We start from the raw sequence: 15,523 nt of genomic DNA, 5'->3' as shown, positions 1-15,523 counted from the left end.
GTCACGAAGCCATGACAATGGCCGTTCGGTACAATGCCGTCCCCTACCTCTGCCTGCAATTTACCGCGGTACGAAACATCACGCGACACCGATGATCTTCGGAAATAAGAGCGCGATTCCAATGAACACGTTCGAGCAGTCACACTCCGAAACCTATATTCTAACCGGACTTGTAGCGGCTTGTTCCATCGGATCACCTTAAATCCATTTTGCTAAATTAAATACGAAAATATTCTACGCGAAAATCTGATTCGTTATTACTGGATTTTTAAGTTTGGCGATTTCTTTTTCGTTCGTTGAATATTAATTTGTTAAATAAATTCTGAGAAAGAATTACTTGTCGGCGACGCAGTCCGAATGTAATTGAATCTTTTTACATTACCTTTTAACTTTAACTTTTCAATAAAAACACGCGATTCCTATCTACGGATTGCACACAGGTGTAAAAATGAAACTCCCAAATACGTGTTGAAATGATATGAATATATTATATTTCCGTAAGAAATCGCATAAATATATGCACAGCGTATTAATCGTCCGTTCATACGAAGTAAGGTGTGTGTACGTGTGTGTTGTGTATGAGGCTGAGCGAGTGTGTGTTTCTGCGGACGCGTGTATATATGCGTGTACACATAGTGACATTAGAGATTACTTAAGATAAAATTATTGTAATGAACGATTCAAAGAGTTTCCATAAATAGCGGATAAGAAATCGTACGCGGCGTTCGACGCGTAACATCGGTTTTTAGTTCAACAATGTGGGAACAACGACGAGGCGGAGGTACGACCGGAGCATGATTTCGCATCCGTTTCGCGGTATCGTGTTTTGACGGGAACGCGTTGGCCTGTCCTCCGTAAAAGATATTCGACAGTGTATAATAGTTTCGAATCGGCGGCGTTTCGATCCCGGCGCGATTTTCCAGCGCGCCGCCGATTCTCTTGTTCCCGGCTGAGAGATCTCAGAGACTCGCTGCGACAAAAGGATCACCGGCTCTCTCTCACTCTTTCTCTCTCTCACACACACACACACACATGCACTCTCTCTCATTCTGTCTCCCTTTCTTTTTCAGTCCCTCTCGGGAGCGGGAGAAGGAACGCGGTGGAAACGCGTGACATGAAAGTTTAACCAATTAATATCGATAGACGGTGGTTATTCGCGTCTCAGCTGGGTCTGAAAGCTCGCAGCAGAATCTCGAGAGTCTGCTCGTTCGCAGTCTGCACGTACAATAGGATAGGTCTGATGATCAGGACGATTAGATTGCCGAACGATTCGGCCCAGCTGGCCGAGCATCGGGTTCTCTCGATCCCGTGCGGTCTCTGTTCGATCGCGTCGCCCGCGATCCCAGGAGCCGTTTCTCCGTCGTCGATCGGCTCGTGCTCGTCGTCGACGAGGCTCCTCCGTATCCCCGATCGCGGCGGCGTCCTCGTCCTCCTCATCGTTCTGTCTTCTATTTTACGCGAGTTCCCTCTTCTTCCTGTTTTCCCGTTGTCTTCGAACACGGCGCAACGATCCGCCCCTTCTTCCCCAGATGTTTCTTGCTCCACCCCACTCCCTTCTCTTCCTTCCTTCCTCTTCCGTTCCCACACTCCCCGTTCCTCTTCGTCCTGATTACATAAGTATGCATTTGCCTTTCTCGGCCCAGGGATTGTTCTTCTTGTCGGGCGCGTGTATCAGCGGGTCAGTCTTCTCGTTCTCTTCGACGTACTCCCTCATCCTGGAAAAAGAAAAAACAGAATCCTCGGTCACGTTCGATCGCATCCAAGGCATTTTTCGTTCGACGCTAAACACGATCGATCATGCCACGAAATTCGTTGAAATGCCAATTTATAATATACAGATTGGCGTGCATAATTATACGGGGTTCTCGCAAACGGGAAATGTGCGGTTCCTGTGGGGATTCGAAACAAGATTTTCTCGACCGCAAATATTCTACGAAGCATCGTTTACTGAACTGAAAAATCTATTCAACCGTTTCTTATTAAAAGAGTCTTTATGGAGACAACGATCATTCCGTTGTTCTTGGAGCAGCAAAGTATCGAAAGTGCTGAAGCAGATTCGATGGATAGACGCGATGGATAGACGCGATGGATAGAAGAGGTATTCGTCCCTGTCTATTCCAATATTTTCATTATGAAACAGGCACCGAGCTGCGGTCGACCCCTCGTATAAGGTTTCATAATGAAAGTAATATTTAGCGTGGGCAAAAGATAAGTATCTTGGAAACGGTGACTGTTAAGCAGATACACGCAACTTGCCGCTTTTACACGCGGCACATCTACCGTTTTCTACGAACTATGTTTTCAAAATCAAATGGTTCGTTTAAGGGATACATCCCCCCCTAGAATTTAGCAAACAGCTTTCGCATAATTTTATACGACAATTGCACAATCCGATATAATATAATACAATTAATCGAACTGTTCTCGACGATGTATACGTCTCGAACGGATTCTAATTATTACGCTCGCCAATTTTGTACAATCGTGACAAAAACGAGCCACGCACGATTTAGTAGAAATATTAGAAGAATTTCAAAACGTCGCCAACTATGTCCAACTTGCCGAGATCATTAAAGAAAGAAACGTCTATGCTGCTGCCGTTTCTTGCTGGAAATGCCGTACGTTTCGCCAACTGCTTACACGCTCGCGATAAATCAATCGTTAACAAACAAATCCCAGAAATCGTTCGAAATTAATCATGACAATTTCTTCGAATCTGTATTACAATAATTAATTATAATAATATCATTTCTGTCTCCGAGGAAAATGACAAAATACGTCCTACACGCCTAGAGATTATTTATCTAGAAATACCGAAAAATATTAACACGCAGCCCACCATTGCCACCGCCGACTATGTACATAGTTTGCTAGTTCACGATCGGACTGTACCCGAACGAGGGAATTCAAAGCGCGCGTGGCGTTGATGCATCGAAGATTAACTGTAAATTGCCGCGGTGGGTGATTCTCTTGTAATCGACCGATGGCCGCGTAAATTGCGATTTAAATCCGAAGCGAATGATCGAATCGTTGGAAACCGCGCTCGCGGAGCGTAGGATTGCTCTGAATATAACAAGGTTGCCGCGACGCAAAGAAAATCACGGGGAATCGAATAAGGAATACTAGTCGGCCGTTGCGAACGGCTCGGTGAAAGGGACTCGCGCGGCCCTCCTCGAGCCGATTTTGCGTTCAAGGAGAGCTCTGTGTTCCAAAGGAACGCCGAGAGCCAGTCTTATTACGCGCGGCTAATTTTTCGTATTTTCTCGCTGAACACATTTCCAAGAGCTAGATAACCGATTACACGACCCACGATTTCACGCGACGAGCTACCAAACGCGGTGTCCGTTCGCCTTTTCGAAATCTGTAGCTCCACGTTGCTGAATAACGTTCATACCGCCTGATAAATTTATCAATAATGCACTTTTCTGAGTAAAATAATTTCCAGACCGTTCTTCCAAATCGTTTATTTTAAAGATTAAAAATTCCTTAGAAACAATCCCAGCGAAAATTGAAGACATCGATTCTTTTACTGCAACAGTTCTTCTTTTAATGTATTTTTTTTTTATATATCAGATTTCGTAAATAAATATTGTACGATTCTTTTTGGTGTTTGGCTGATGAAAAGAAAAATAAGGTATGTCTCTGTGTGATACGAAGCCGGTAAAACTAACAGAAGTAATGCTTATCGAATCGTAATAAAATGCGCCCAAGAATTGTCGCAGGAGTGAGCGGAATCAATAAAATCTCGAAATAGTATCGACGATTTCAAAGCGCTAATTGCCTTTTAATTGCGCTTTATAAATACCGGTCACACTACTGGCAAGAAATGTCTCACGATCTAGTTAGACAACTCGCGATTTACCAGAAAATACGAGGAAAATTGTAGGCTTTCACTTATCGCTTTATATTAGAAACGAATGTAGGTTAACGACCCCCGCCACCGTCGTTTTCTACCGTGATTTTGTTGCTCGTGCGTTCGATCGGATATCATTTCTTTAATTAATCGGAAAGAAGCGAGCCGCGGTTTTAAGATATCGCATCGCGACTTGTTTATTTTCTGCGAGGATTTCGACGATAAAAATCGCGAGCGCGCGCGCGCGCGGCTTCAACCACGACGGTGGTATTTCCAGTAACCGGAGAGAATCGACTCGACTTAATTAGATTAAAATTCTATGCGTTCGTGATATGCAGAAATTAGAACGGCGAACAAGTGATATAAGAGTCTCTTAAAAGTATTCAACGGGAGATTTGTATTCTTTCTCGCACGGTGAAAGCTTCGATCGAGATAACAATTTATTTCATTTAATCGGCGCGCTCTTTTCTTTTTTTTAGACTACACCGCGAATTTATCTGTATTTTATTGCTGCGATTTTCCGATTGTTCCGATAGATCTTGAAATAGGCTTGGAAACGCCCACGCATTAAGAAAAACAGTTGGCAAGCTCTTCCGATTTTGCCCGCTGTCCGACGTTTCGCTTACATTGTCGTAAATGCGTGTGAAATCGGTACAGTGCGCTGGCTGGCTGCGGCACGCGCGGAAGAAAACGATATTTTAACAGGTATACCCGTAAATAGAAACCCGTGTGGAAAAGTCGCAGGTGATAAATGTGAGAGGTCGCGTGTATCGTGGCCGGTGCTCTCGAGGTTATCTCTCTGGAAAGGACGTTAAGATTGGTCCTCTATTCCGGTTGGAGAGCTGAAACCGTCAGCGATATCGTTCCCGGCGATGATGTCTCGGTCGGTCCAAGCCGTAGACTCTGAGGGAAAACGGTGTAGAAGCGGAGACGATGCGACTCGAACGCAGAAGCCGAGCCGAGCCGAGCCGAGGGGGACATTCGCGCCGGCAAAAGATTAGTTTGATCGGAAAGGGGGGAAAAAAATGGGAAGTACCTTTCACTCCGGCACTCTCCGAGTAGTCGACCGCGGAAACTTTTTGCTTTCGGGGTACGATCCACCTCGAAAACCGCAGAACCGGGATAACTCTGTCGGCCGCGAACGCAGTTCCGCGTTGTTCCGCAACACCGGGAACACCATCGAACTTCCCCATGTGTTATTAAACCTCATTAACGATGCATCATCGCGATGGATTCCGCGTAAAACTCGGATTCCGTTTCGATACGAGCGGCCCGCAACGACGATCTAGATAACGATCCCCTTTCTTTCTTTCTTTCATGGGATCGCCGGTTGTAGCCCAATTTTCAGCAACTTCTCAGCACTTCCTATTAGCAATTCTTCTATTCGGTGTCTACCAGCGGGCGAAGCACAGTTTCGCTGATTGGCTCGGCCGTCCCGCGCCAATCGAGCTCACCTCGCATTGGTCACCGTTTTTCGTTAATAATTTATTAAGAAAACCTTGTAAAACATTTTTGCTAAGGAAATAGTTGCCTCGAATGACCTCAGGAAGCTCGCATTTCACAAAGTCCAAGTGATTTTTTCGACACCTTATACATACATCGGTAAAGGTCAATAATATCGATTCCATCCCAGTTCGATGACCTTTGACCATCCGCATGTCAATTTAATAGGGTCATACCTGTCAAGTTTTCGGTTTTTACGAGCAGACACACCGATCGCGCGTCATTTTAAGATCTTGATCGTCAATGGGAGATCTCGCAACGAACGAAACCGATGGCAATCAGATGATTTCTAATTGCCAGGCACTTCAGAAATGAGTCATAACGTTTAAGCAACGAATAAGATATTCCAGATACGATCGATTCTTCCTTGGTAAAATGTAATTTAACCCGACAACGTAACGATTAGGATAACGATTTTATTTTACATGAGATTAACGAGCCATAGATTTGACGCGGTTACGGCAAAAATTAATGCCTTGCATACGAAAGAGTAAACGTAAGGATAATCAAATAATTATTTAAATATTGCCTCACGCTACTTTCAGCTAATTGAAATTACTAAAAGGTGAAATACGGATGCAGATAACTGCTGTTTTGCATAAACATCTGCGAATCTAGCGATTAGCAAACGAATTTCCCGAGGCTGATAGTAAATCTGCGATCTCGGCTGTGGTTTCACGCGGATTGCTATTTTTTTCTTTCATTTTTTTTCTTTTTAATTAATTCTCGCCTTGGTTCGGATGTCACCAACTGCGGAAGTTTTGCCGGAAACGGCGCGACTCGCGTCTTTAAACGGGTAAGTACCGGGTTGAAATTGAGAAAATCACTCGCGAACGATACTTTCGCCGACGGCGTCATCTCCGTCAACGGCACGGATCGTCCTTTGTGTCTGGAAAGCATTTCTGCTTTCAGGATAATGATATAACATTAAATGTCAACAACGTGTTTTACTGGCTTCCGTTTCTTTTTTAATCACCCACGAATTATGTTTCACTTCGAACTTGGTTCACGGAAAGATGTCTCGATCGGTTGTAGATTAGAAAGACTAATTGGAGATAATAAGCGTGCTCCATCCGTGTGTATATATATGTGTGTAGAATAAAGTGACCGCAAAGCTTTATTACTATTATTATTATTATTCGTAGACCGTGGATCTTTATGGGAAAGAATAATTGTCCAAGTTAATTGCATGGAACGGAAATTGAATACAAATGGACTTTCCTCGTTTAATAATTTCATTTGATCGATCAGAAGATCGTGGTGTAAAACTGATTGATTAAATATTTAAATCCAGCGTTTAGGCGACTCGCCGAATCTAACCTAGTTCGCCAGGAAACGAAAGCTTTCATTCACATGTCCGCGCTTCTCCTTTTGTTTCTTCGAACAGATTTTCAGTAATTCGGAGCGAACTTTCTATTGTTTGCTGTACGCTGAACTTTCATACGCCGTTTTACGTGTTGCAGTAAAGCAGGTTAATGAACTTAAATTCCTTCGCACTTCGCCGTACAGGTATCTCGGATTCACGAAAATTTCTAACACGAATTTCTAAGAATTTAATGATTTTATTACGGTATTTTTAACTCGTCGAATTTATTAAACGAAACAATTCATCTTTATTTAATTCCTGTTTCTCGCAGCCGTCCTCGAGAATTTTGATTTCGCGTAAAGATATCCGCGGTCTAGTCATCGTGTAAAACGCCCCGATCATTGGATATCCTGGATCACAATGGAAGAAAAAAAGCCACGATCGGTCGACTATTGTTTGAGCGCGCGGGAATCCGTTATTTAATCCATATTCTCGGGAGACAATCGTAATGGAACTCCTCGTTGATTGTTTAAACGCGAATCGGTTCATTCTTCGCGCCAACACCCGTGCGAGCGTAATTATACAGTTGAGCGCGGAAGGCGGTCGTTAAAGTTAACAACGTCAACGCTTGCACGGCTTGCGTCAAAAATCTTCGGCAATGATCTTCCGCGAATGCGTAAAATTCCAAAATGGCCAAATTCACACCCTCGCATAAGTAGCATAAACACGCGTTCCCGCATTTGTTTAATTTAATATAATAAATTTAAACTGCGGACAATTCGATAAAATTGTGAACAGTATCAAAATCTAGAATCCTTTATGAACAACTTTCGTCCATTGCTCGGTTACACCGTGCGCCGTGGTGATTGCGTTTTTCTGATTCATTCATAGATCACGGTAAACGGCACGCTCGTTGCGTATTAACCTGGCACCGGTATCCAGCAACATTTTTCTGATTTCGAGGTCTTTTATCCGTTGCACAACCGTGAGAATTCAATCTTCGCCGGGAATCTGCGCGCGCCCGCGTAATTTCGCGTTTTGAGCCGCCATGAGAAATTTCGCGAATCGCTGATCCAAGCGTTCCCAAGCTCCCCTTTCTTCTCGCGCTCGTCTCGCTGTCAAAATTAGTCCGATCCTGGCTATCTCGCCTACCGTCGGCGAGCAATCACGCTTCGTTAGCGGCAAGCTTTTGCCAGAAATTTAAACGACTCTCCATTTTCTTCAGATTCGATTAAAGAACGAACGTGCCTCGGAATAATTACAAGATTCGATTTATTGAAATTTGTCGCAGTCGTTCCAGCGGCGCCGGATCTATTTTCTTGGATGAATAAATATTTAAATGTTACAATATTTATTTGAAATATTTATTTAATCGTGCTGAGATCGATAATAGTCTTCTTTCGCCCAAGAACCGTTCCATGATAGGTACCTCTGCTTTAACAGTCACGAAGCGGACGATCGTACCGGGTCACATCTGGTCCAAGCTAGATCAATGCACCTCGAGCATTAAAAAAAAAAAATTGTCGGAGAGGACCCGGCACCGGTGGCGAGCTGCTAATATTACGTAAACGAGCCGCGTGCATTACGCATCTGTGCGAAATGTCGTTTCCGGGACGCGATCGGGATTAAAAGATCTATGCGTTGTGCATAAATATTTATGGGACATTCGCCGCGGACAAAAATATCACGCGAAACCGAAGTCGAAAACGGTCGGAGATCGTAACAGCGCGTTGCACTCGGTCCCAATACGGGCGCCGGAAATGCGATTCGTGAAAGGAAATCTGGCCGAAAATATGGCCGGAACGGAGCGACCGGTTAACGCTAAAAACCACCGAGGTCTAAAATCACCTGGCAACTATCGCCTCGTAAAAATTACGAGATTCGGTCTATTTAACTGTTGCACGATTTTTATAATAATGCGCGATTGAATACAGAGATATATTCAACGTTATTTAGTGGAAGCAACTCTACGGCTTCGATAATTATGAAATTGCAACGGTGAAACCGGTCGTTTGACCAGGGGTGGTAGGTTTAGCGTTAAAGAGAGTTTCCTACTGTGCCGCGCGGCTTGTCAATATGTATCTACTATCTGCTCGTGAATTGCCATAATGTTTACCAAAGTCGGGGGCCCACGAAATCGAGTACTCGCGTGGCAAAGAGTGCCGCGTGTTCTTCGATTACGGTGGTCACGCTTTTCGGAATTACAATTAATAGCATCGTAACGATTCGATAAGTGAATAAGTAAATGTTATTGGTGCTGGTTAATCGAAGCGATAAGATAAAGCAAGCGCATTTCACGAAGATATTAGCCGAGTACCGAGATAATTGTCTTTCCAATACTCTGTGTATTTACGTAGAGACGAACCCTGTCAAGATAAAGATAAAATACTGCTTGGGTTTATCGTCCTATTTGCTATTGTAACTATTTTATTTACATCTAAATAATATTTATATACAAATAATATTTATGCGTAAATAACTACGATGAAGCATAAATCGTTTCCAAGAACGAAAGGACGATGCAAACGTTCGGCTAGACTCAATAATGTATTATTAAACCGCCGATCGATTTTGTTTTTTTGTACACGATAATTTACTTACCGCACAACTATCTCAAATTATTCTCAACATTGAATACAATAGTCCGATGCAACTAGGTATGCCCGCAAAAAAGAAAAAAATGAAACAATAGACTCGGCCGATAAAGTATCTGACACAACGTCGAATAAATAATCTAGACGGATACAGCACTTTTAACCTACACCGAACGAACTATTGGCTGGAAGGTACAGTGGCAACGACAGATAATATCTTCTAAATATAACAACGCTGTTGCAAATACCGTGTTCCATAAATAGTATAAGCGACGCTGTCGAAGCATTAAATATACCATTAATCATGTTCACTCGACGAAATGGAAACAATAAGTATCCAGAAGAGAAACAGAAAGAAAAATATTCCAGCGGAGCGGAAAACATTGGAATGATGCTTTGTCACAGAAATACAGGATATATTGTACAACCGAGAGAACACCGTTAATCTATAATGAGAATCGCACGAATAAATAATCTCGCGACGTTCGACGATCTTCACCGTTTCATAGCGATCACGGAAAAGGTACCAATATCCGGTGCGTCTCTAAGAAGCGTCGGATGCGAGGGTGTTACAGGTACAGGTACTATAAACAAAAATGAAATGAAATCAAATAACAAACGAAAGTCTCGAGGAGAACAGTATTTAAAACAAAAAGCAGAAGTAACGTGTATTCCAGATGAAAAAATCGTTGGATTCGGTGCACTTACGCGGCGATACTTCTTGACAGAGGCCATCGTTCCATGCTGACCTGGTACCTCATGTTCTCGATCTGCTTCTTCAACGCGTCCTTGTCCATGTTGGCCAGCACACTGGGATCCATGGTTATAGCCGCGCCTCTCTTTCGCCAGATAAGAGCCGAATAGCGCTTGCGCCTCTACGGAAAATCAATAGAACTGTCTCTGTATGGGGACTCCTGTTAATGGAACACAGAACCACGTCACCGGACAGGCAACAGGACATTTCGTTCTGTTACTCTGTGCCGTTTTTCCGCATTTTCCCGATCGTTTCTTTTCTTTGATTTTTCTCTTTTGATCCTAGGCAGGACAACGTCGCTCAAATATCTTTGATCGACTCACGACCACGTTAACAATTGCGTAAGATGGACGCGACGCTCCTCTTCCTTAACTAGACTGCGGATGTTCATGCAAATATGAATTTTTACGGATTATTTTGTAGCAACGGGATAATAAAGAGTGCAGTCTACTTAGGATTATTATTCTACAATGTCCATACATTGTAGATACGTTCATACTACAATTTGATTCGATTCACTATTAGCTTCGTTGTTGGGATTCATATTCGATATCTAGTAAGAAAGAAATTAAATGAGACGAATATCTGTCGCTTTACTACTCTGCGATATTGATTAAAACCTTTCTCTATATTTAAAAATGTCTAATACCGTCTTGTAACCATATGTTTACAGACTGTTCTTGTATAATGTAATCTAATGAAATCTATAATAAATCTCTATAGTAAAATCTCTAATATAATAATAATAATAATAATATGTAATGTAAGACGAGATTTCGTTTTGAGAGAAATCGAGTACGGTGATTTGACAGAGACAAAGTGGATAGTTCCAATGCAGCGAGTAGATACAGTAGAGACAGCGAGCAGTGATCAGACTGCAGCGGTCGACAGAACAGCTGCTTTCGTTTAGTTTTTCTCAAACGTCAAATTTAATTTCATCCGAAATCGTCATCGTGTATTTCCTAAGAGAATCGCCCTTTTGTTTATCGTGCTAAGAATAAACTGAACACTATGTGTATTCCGATAGTATTTTACTCGAGAACATGGAAGAAACTTTGGACAGCTACTGCCGCAGTATTTCCTTCTTAGAACTACTTAATGTCGTAAATACTCTTCTTTACAGACACAGTCTCTCTCCGTGTAAAGTCATTGCTAATAAACTAACCCGACCTAACAAAGACCCGACCTTTTTCATTTAAATATTAATCTATGAATTCCAACAACGAAAACTGGAACTTTTTCATTTTAACGCGACGGCCTGTTCAATCGTAGTAAACGTGTTTTATATTCTAAACGCGTGATTTACAATGAAATAAAACATTTGCTTGGTTGAAAGTAATAGGTTGCCTAGCACCGCTGCTGCCTGTGACTTTAAGTATGTTAATCCTTACTCGTTAGAAAGTGTTCGAAACTTTCCAGTAGACGCAATAAATATATTATTTAGGATGCCAATGCACGGTCCACGGAAACTTCGATACAATTAAACTGAAAGCTTGCTTTATTATGCGTTCAATTAATGTTCGAGCAAAGCAGATACGTCATTGTAGCAAAACTGTGCAACGCACTAACCCTTGTGACATTCATATTACGTGATACGGATTAATTAAACTACAATCGGTGGACGGGACCGAGCAGAAATCTATTTAAACGTATTAAAATGTAATTTAGCGAGCCGAATTTCGAACCAAGCATTTCGTCTAAGATTAGACTAAGGCATTTTACAAAATAGGCATAGGCAATATTATTGCAATAAATTGACAGTTTTTTATTCAATTCTATCGCATCTCTCAGAGTCTAAGCTAATTAATTTCTAAATCTGAACAAATAATTCCATAATCTATCGAATGGAATCGCTACTGACAACGTCGACAGCCGCCTTGTACAACAAAGGAAAAACACAAAGCGATACAAATAATTTGCAACACATATTTATCATAAATAAAATACGAAAACTTTTCCCATCTACGTATTTGAAGTTTTCGCCGATTATCGCCTCTATTATATTACATGCATTTAGTACAATACGTTATGTAGCTGTTTAGGTGAGTCAATTAATTGGCTCGAGTGGCAACTAATCAAAAAATCTCCTAAAAATTCGAATTACATTTTCACAGGTCTCGTCTTTTCTGCGATCGATTTATTTATTATTCGGAAATTAGACAAGCAGCAGTCGGACCTCCGAACAGTTTCCAGTTACCGTAAAGTTTTCCGAGGAGCGTATCAAGGGTTGGTACTTACCCGTAGAGTTTCGAGGTGGGTGGAACTTCAAAAACGGGATCTCGGCACACGTGTCACAGGCTTTCTGCTGAATTCTGTCGAATATTCGAGTGGCACCGTAGCACTCACCTTGCCGGAGGTCGATAAAGTTCTGAGAGTAGCCGACTCTTGCTAGGTTTCTCGATTCGCTTACGGAAGCCTCAACAAAACTCGGCAATCTAATTTGCTGGTAATTTACCTGCCAATATGTCCAATCATTGTTGACATCGAACATTTTCTTAGGGGACGGCCGTGCCGCGTACGATCAAACAGAAACGAACACTTTGATGCTGGACCTTTCCTATGAATTGGCTGGTCCGGAATCATATTAGCTTTTGAGCGGCCAGTCGAATGTATAATCGAACGAAATTTTAATGAGATTTCATTTTCTTATCGAAATTGTTGTCGTCGGAATGGAAACTGAGAATCTTAGAAAAAAATATAGAGAAAATATATAGATATATTTCTTGAATTCTAAAATTGTTTAGATGAGTATTTAAATTGTATAATCGATGAATAGAAATTTGAATTGGATGCAAATATATTTTGGATATCATTAATACCAATTGTTAGCTGATTCTATTCTAGTCTTGCTAGATACCTTGAAAATTTTTATTGAATCCAGCGGAGAACATCCTAAAATAATACAGATTCCACACAGTTTTGTTCAATATATCCTTGCACCTCCAACGTAATTTCATTATATAAATTAACGATCGATAAAAAATGCATTTTTCAAAATTCCTTCACAAATAATGCAAGATATTCCAAAGTTTAAATAAGTCATTTTGTTATTGGTAAACTGTTTAGTCAACAGTTTTACGGTAATGCGAAATGGAACAAAGAATTTTATAATGATAAAAATATCTTTAAAGATCTACAAATATCGCGCGAAAAAACGAATAGTTTCGCCATCTTGCAATAAAACCGTGAAATTAAATGAGACCTAACGCTACAGATGTGGTATAGGAGCACAATCGCGATATAAAGAGTAGACTTTTGACACCCAATGTGTTATCACGGACGAGGTATACTTCGTTGTCGCACATTTTTTACAGTGTCGGCAATTCAGATTTCGTGGCAGAAAATGTATTACATGTATCGTCTGCACAGATCCTGAGTCTATGGTGACACAAAACTCGATACAGTGGTTGGTCTACTGTGATACCTCGTCTATGGTGATATGTACCCCAAATCGTCTGTGTACTTATCAATCAAAATAATACATAGTAATTTCTTAAATAAATGGATTAGGCAGTAAAATTAGTAATTGTATTTTCATACATTCATAATGTGTGCGATAAAGATAACTTATCGGCTATTCAGATTATCTTGATAGTATGGAAAAAGCATTATTAGGTAGGATTATTACACGCAAGCTTAATTAGAAACTCCCATGCAATTAAAAATATGGCGAAACCAAATATAATAAACGATTATACCAGAGATCTCTCGAAGCTGGAAAAAGAACAAAGTATAATAGATAGAGCACCGTTTCGTCATTTAACAATTGCCGATGCGCACGTTTTAGACTCAATAGAAGGTAGAGAAATATGTAGCCGTTGTTACAAATCACGAAAGTTCTTTTGCTACTCGTGCCGCTTGCCGGTTATCAATGAGATGTATTTTCCAAAAGTAAAGGTATCGTAACTTGTATATTTACTGTACCGTAAACAGAATAATATATACATTATATATACATGTTTTAGTTACCAATTAAGATCGACATCATTAAACATGCCCGCGAGATTGACGGTAAAAGCACCGCAATTCATGCAGCTGTGCTCGCTCCAGAAGATGTTAACATTTTTATATACCCTGACTTTCCAGAGATAATTAATAAGAAAGAGGTATGCTTTACTATGTTACATAATAACATATTGGCTATTAATCACGCAACTTCTTCAGATATTATAACTTGGTCTGTATAATATCATCCCTTAGACTGTCTTAATTTTTCCTAGCCAAACTGGCAAAACAATTGAATCACTTTTTGAACACGAGGTAAAACAAGGTGATCAGATAATAATAAAGAGGACTAGAAATGCATTTCCTGTGAAAAGAGCTGTTTTTATTGACAGCACGTGGCATCAAACAAAAGCTATTTACAAAGACCAAAGATTGAGAGGTACGATAAACAATATTATTATTCTTTGTATATTGGTAATATTCCTCTCACATTGGACCTGCAATACTAGGAAACAAAGAAATCTTAAGCAATATATATTTGTAGACTTACAGTGTGTCATATTGAAATCAAGGATATCACAGTTCTGGCGTCATCAAAAGAAGAGTCCAAGGTGGTATTTAGCTACAATTGAAGCAATTCATCAGTTTCTGGTAGAATTGCACACGTGTGCATATGGTATTATAGATGGATATGCTGATATGGAGAATTCTGTTATAAGATCGATTAGAGAAGAATTACCTGAAATGGACCAGAGATACAGAGGTCAATACGACAATCTCTTATATTTTTTTAAGTATATGTACGAAAAAATTCATACTATGTACGATCATGATCAGTTATGGGCATATAAGAGGCCGCTATTATAGTCCTGTGATAGGAAATTATTTTATAAAATAACATTAATGTCTCACAAAACTATTAATAAAAAAATTGACATCAAAACAATTTTTACTGTATCTTTTCCATTCGAAAACTTTAAAATATTGACATCGCTTTTAATCGGTCCAGTTTCTATAATTATATTTCTTTAATTTGATTTTATCATGCTAATGGCACAATTATTTAGTTGGCCTTGCAACAAGTAACGGACACTGCATCTCGTGGGCTTTTGTGTCTCAGTTCTAGGGGCTCTATAGCTTTGTTACCGTTTCGTGTAGCGTTCACTGTTACCGATTGTTTACGAAAACTAGGCTGGTTAGCAAGAAGCGAATATCCTGTATATTTCATTTCTGCTACAAGAGCTGTATATTATTTAAAAACAATAAATGTGTACGGCGCAAACATTTAAATGGTGGATATAGTACTAATGAAACGTACTACAGAAATACATTATGAAGTGTAATTATTTTCACGGACAGCTCAGCATATATTTCTGCTAATTATATACTTGGTGATGCTACACGTACGGCAACAGTTTTGTACATTAATTCATGCAAATGAGTATTTACAACGTTAACTTTATAGAATAATAGAGATCACATGTTAACGTTACCTACGATCGGCAAGATGGCGACCGCGTTACCGCGGAAGCCGGATCTCCATGCAGGCTTGCAAACTTGTACACTTT

General features: G+C 40.6%; 2 protein-coding genes across 2 annotated transcripts; one reads left to right on the top strand and one right to left on the bottom strand.

Moving 5' to 3' along the window:
- Window positions 1–462: 462 nt before the first annotated feature.
- Ggamma30a (guanine nucleotide-binding protein subunit gamma-e) lies at window positions 463–12,374 on the bottom strand. Its single transcript, XM_078183809.1, has 3 exons — window positions 12,249–12,374; window positions 9,965–10,131; window positions 463–1,715 (listed from the first exon to the last, which is right to left on the bottom strand). The coding sequence occupies exons 2-3, from the start codon at window positions 10,075–10,077 to the stop codon at window positions 1,610–1,612; spliced, it is 219 nt and encodes a 72-aa protein (XP_078039935.1). The 5' UTR covers window positions 10,078–10,131; window positions 12,249–12,374; the 3' UTR covers window positions 463–1,609.
- A 1,066-nt stretch (window positions 12,375–13,440) lies between these two features.
- Window positions 13,441–14,889, top strand: LOC144470937 (tRNA-uridine aminocarboxypropyltransferase 1). The gene is made up of 4 exons (XM_078182541.1): window positions 13,441–13,907; window positions 13,976–14,116; window positions 14,211–14,394; window positions 14,500–14,889. Exons 1-4 carry the CDS (start codon window positions 13,677–13,679, stop codon window positions 14,820–14,822), a joined length of 879 nt encoding a protein of 292 aa, XP_078038667.1. The 5' UTR covers window positions 13,441–13,676; the 3' UTR covers window positions 14,823–14,889.
- Window positions 14,890–15,523: the final 634 nt, after the last annotated feature.

This window comes from Augochlora pura, chromosome 6 (genome assembly GCF_028453695.1).
Source record: "Augochlora pura isolate Apur16 chromosome 6, APUR_v2.2.1, whole genome shotgun sequence".
NCBI lineage: Eukaryota > Metazoa > Arthropoda > Insecta > Hymenoptera > Halictidae > Augochlora > Augochlora pura.
The sequence above is the reverse complement of the archived record's forward strand: the minus strand, read 5'-3'. Positions and strand labels throughout refer to the sequence as shown.